The sequence below is a fragment of the Gallus gallus genome, chromosome 10, assembly GCF_016699485.2.
Source record: "Gallus gallus isolate bGalGal1 chromosome 10, bGalGal1.mat.broiler.GRCg7b, whole genome shotgun sequence".
Taxonomy (NCBI): Eukaryota; Metazoa; Chordata; class Aves; order Galliformes; family Phasianidae; genus Gallus; species Gallus gallus.
This window is the reverse complement of record NC_052541.1, coordinates 181,839-184,775: the sequence shown is the minus strand read 5'-3', so window position 1 is coordinate 184,775 and position 2,937 is coordinate 181,839. Positions and strand designations below refer to the sequence as shown.

The 2,937-nt window shown below is 58.9% G+C and overlaps 1 protein-coding gene across 1 annotated transcript; it reads left to right on the top strand.

The window, feature by feature from the left end:
- Positions 1–1,267, top strand: LOC121113477 (dapper homolog 3-like). The gene has a single exon (XM_040706619.2). It carries the CDS (start codon positions 247–249, stop codon positions 805–807), a length of 561 nt encoding a protein of 186 aa, XP_040562553.2. The 5' UTR covers positions 1–246; the 3' UTR covers positions 808–1,267.
- The last annotated feature ends 1,670 nt before the right edge of the window (positions 1,268–2,937 follow it).

The window sequence follows — 2,937 nt, the reverse complement described above, 5'->3', positions numbered from 1 at the left end:
GGGAAGAAAAACCCAGGGCACCGCGTGAGTGCGGCTGTTGGTGCCCATCGACGACCCCGAGAAGGTGATCTGCGTGGGGCTGAAGTACCGCGACCGCTGCCTGGAGCAGGACGTCAAGGTGCCCACGGAGCCCCTCATGGTCAGCAAGTTCCCCAGCGCCATCGCCGGGCCCCAGCCACCCGCCCAGAGACCCCGCTCCCTCACCTGCGGGCAGCCAACAGCTCGCCGCTCTCCAGGAAGGCCCGCATGGAGCGGGGCAGGGCGGGCTCGGCCTCGCTGAGGTCCACCACGTCCCCGCCCTCCTTCTCCTCTCCTTCTTTCTCCTTTTCCTTCTTCTCCTTCCCCTCCTCCTCCTCCTTCTCCTCCTCCCCCTCCTCCTCCAGCCCCAGCCGGGGCCCGGCCGCCCCGGGGCCGTGGAAGCGAAGCAGGCGCATGGCGGCGGGCAGCGCCGGGGACAGCCGGGCCGGGGCCATCCAGGATGTGCGCGGTGATGACGCAACGACGGTGCGACGACGGAGGGAAAGGCCCCCGCGCGGAGTGCCTGCCCCCCTCGGCGGACCGACCAATGGGAGCGCGGAGCAGGAGGGGCGGCCGCGGACCCGGAGCCGCCATGATGGCGCCGGCGCGATGGTGGAGCTGCGGGGTTCCGTGCGGGGAAAGCGGTGCTCCGCTGCCCCACGTCCCCGCCGCCGCCTGCCCCGTGCCTCGGGGGTGCCGGGCGGTCAGGGGAAGGCGGCGCAGGGGCACCGCCGTCGGCCCCGTCCGTCCCCCATCAGAATCCAGTCGGTCCTCCGGAGAGGGAACTGAGCCGTCCTCCGTCATTGCAGTCGGGTACTGCTGGGCTGTGAGAAGCGGCGGCTGACCACAAGCAGCGGGACCCGCCCGGCCTCTGGGAGCAGCTCCTGGCTGAGCCGAGCAGCCCCGAAAGAGAGGGACTGATCCCGCGGGTCGAGACGTGTTCAAGCCTGGCAGAGAGTCAGGCGGGCGCCTTCGGTTCTTGCTTGGCTCAAATCAGCAGCAGCGCGTGCTGAGCTCCTGCCCCGCAGGTGGAGTCCCCAACTCCCGTTTTCCTTATCCCGGTCTGTCCCCGTGCGGAGCTCCCGGAGCCGCGTGAAGCCGACACGGAGCCGCTTCGTGTTGGCCCCGAGGAGGGGAGCTGTGAGGGGGGAACGATTGTTAGGATGGAAACTGGTTGGGAATATGGACATTTCTCTGCTTATTGCTCTTTATGTGAAATGATTAAATGCTGAACATTCGTTTTTCTACATTTCTGCCTGCAGTTGTTTCTGCAGCTCCAAAGACCCTCCCACTCCCCCCCCCCCCCCCCCCCCCCCCCCCCCCCATCCCCGTGCCCACCTCTGGGTAAGGACGGGGCAGCACCAATGGCAGCGTCATAGGACTGCAACCACCAGCCCCATCCTTCCCCCCCACATCCCCTCCCCTCCTCAGCGCTGCGTGGGAAATGGTTGGGGTGGGATTCTGGGAGAGCTGGGGCGGCTTGGCCTGCAGAAGAGGAGGCTCAGGGGGATCCCAGGCACGGCCATCAGCCCCTGCAGGGAGGTGCAGAGAGGACGGAGCCGGGCTGCACCCAGCGGTGCCCAGCAGCAGGACCAGAGGCACTGGGCACACACTGCAGCACAGCAGGTTTCCCTGTATGACACCTCTGAGCCCCCACATTGGGTCAGTGTCATTGGCTATTTTTGCCAATGGTCACGATGCAGGAGTTGAGTGCATCCTTGTGAAATCCACCGGGTATCCTAAGGCACGAGGTGCTGCTGGCACTCCTGAGGTTTTTAAGGGGCAGCAGGGAGAACCGGAGGGCTCAGGGCAGTAGCTGGGGGCTCTTGGAGGCACTTTGAGGTGCTGCGGGTTCAGAATTGTGTTTTTCCTCCCGTTTCACACAGAAGGTGGCAGTTTGGCTCAGTTCCTCGAGGTGGCAGCAGGACCCCCAACAACAGAAACGTCTGCTGCCCAGAGCCCCATGTATAGCTGTGAGAATGATGGTGGGTGTACTAAACGTAGCACATGCACAGGGCTTATGATTCCCGTGACACAGGGATGACATATTCGTATAGCCTTTCTATTATGGTGCCAGATAGTATTTCAGCGTTAGAGAGAGATGAATCATCGGAGAGTATTCCATCGTAGTTTAAGCCTAAGAGGGCACCATCCTATAACAAAATACAGAGTGAGCCTTAAACGTTGTCATTCAATTTAGATCCCTGAAGCAAAGCAAAGCAAAACAAACACGCAAACACAGCAGCTCCTCTCCTCCCCCTAAAATAATGGGTGAAAGTCTCCCACCTGCCGCCTTTCACAAATTGCATGGCCGTTTTATGGAAAACAGTCGGTTACATTGCAAACTAAACTGAACTCCTATTTTCTATAATTATGAGACGTACTGTGAGTCCAGAAGGAAAATCCCTACTGCAGAGACGCACAAAAGCACGGAGCATTTGTGCTGCTCTTCTCAAGAGGAGCATTTCCAAAAGAGGGCACCAGGTACATGCTTTTAAACTGCATTCCTACTGCTTTCTTGAGCCTATTTCCCCCTCCTTTCCCCACGACTTCCTCCACAATAGGTACGGACCACCCTAAATGGAAAGTACTCACATTTTGGCTGTTGTATGTTGTGCTTTTCGACACCAAAACCTGCCTTTCCTTTGTGCTGGAATAATCTCCTTTTTATTACAATTGGCTGTGTGACAGGGAGTCATTGCTATTTCACCGTGTTACTGCATTCACACCCACAGCTGAGCAGCATAGATATGGCTTTACTGTTGGGTTCCTGACTGCTCAGCCAGTTTTGTTCTCCCTGGCTTCTCCCTGACTCAGAAGAGTCATAGACATGTTAGAGCTTAGAGTTCCTTTTTTTTCCTGTACTGTAGGGCTTGGCCTCCAGTTTTGGCTTTGTTTATATCACAAGGTATCAGATAG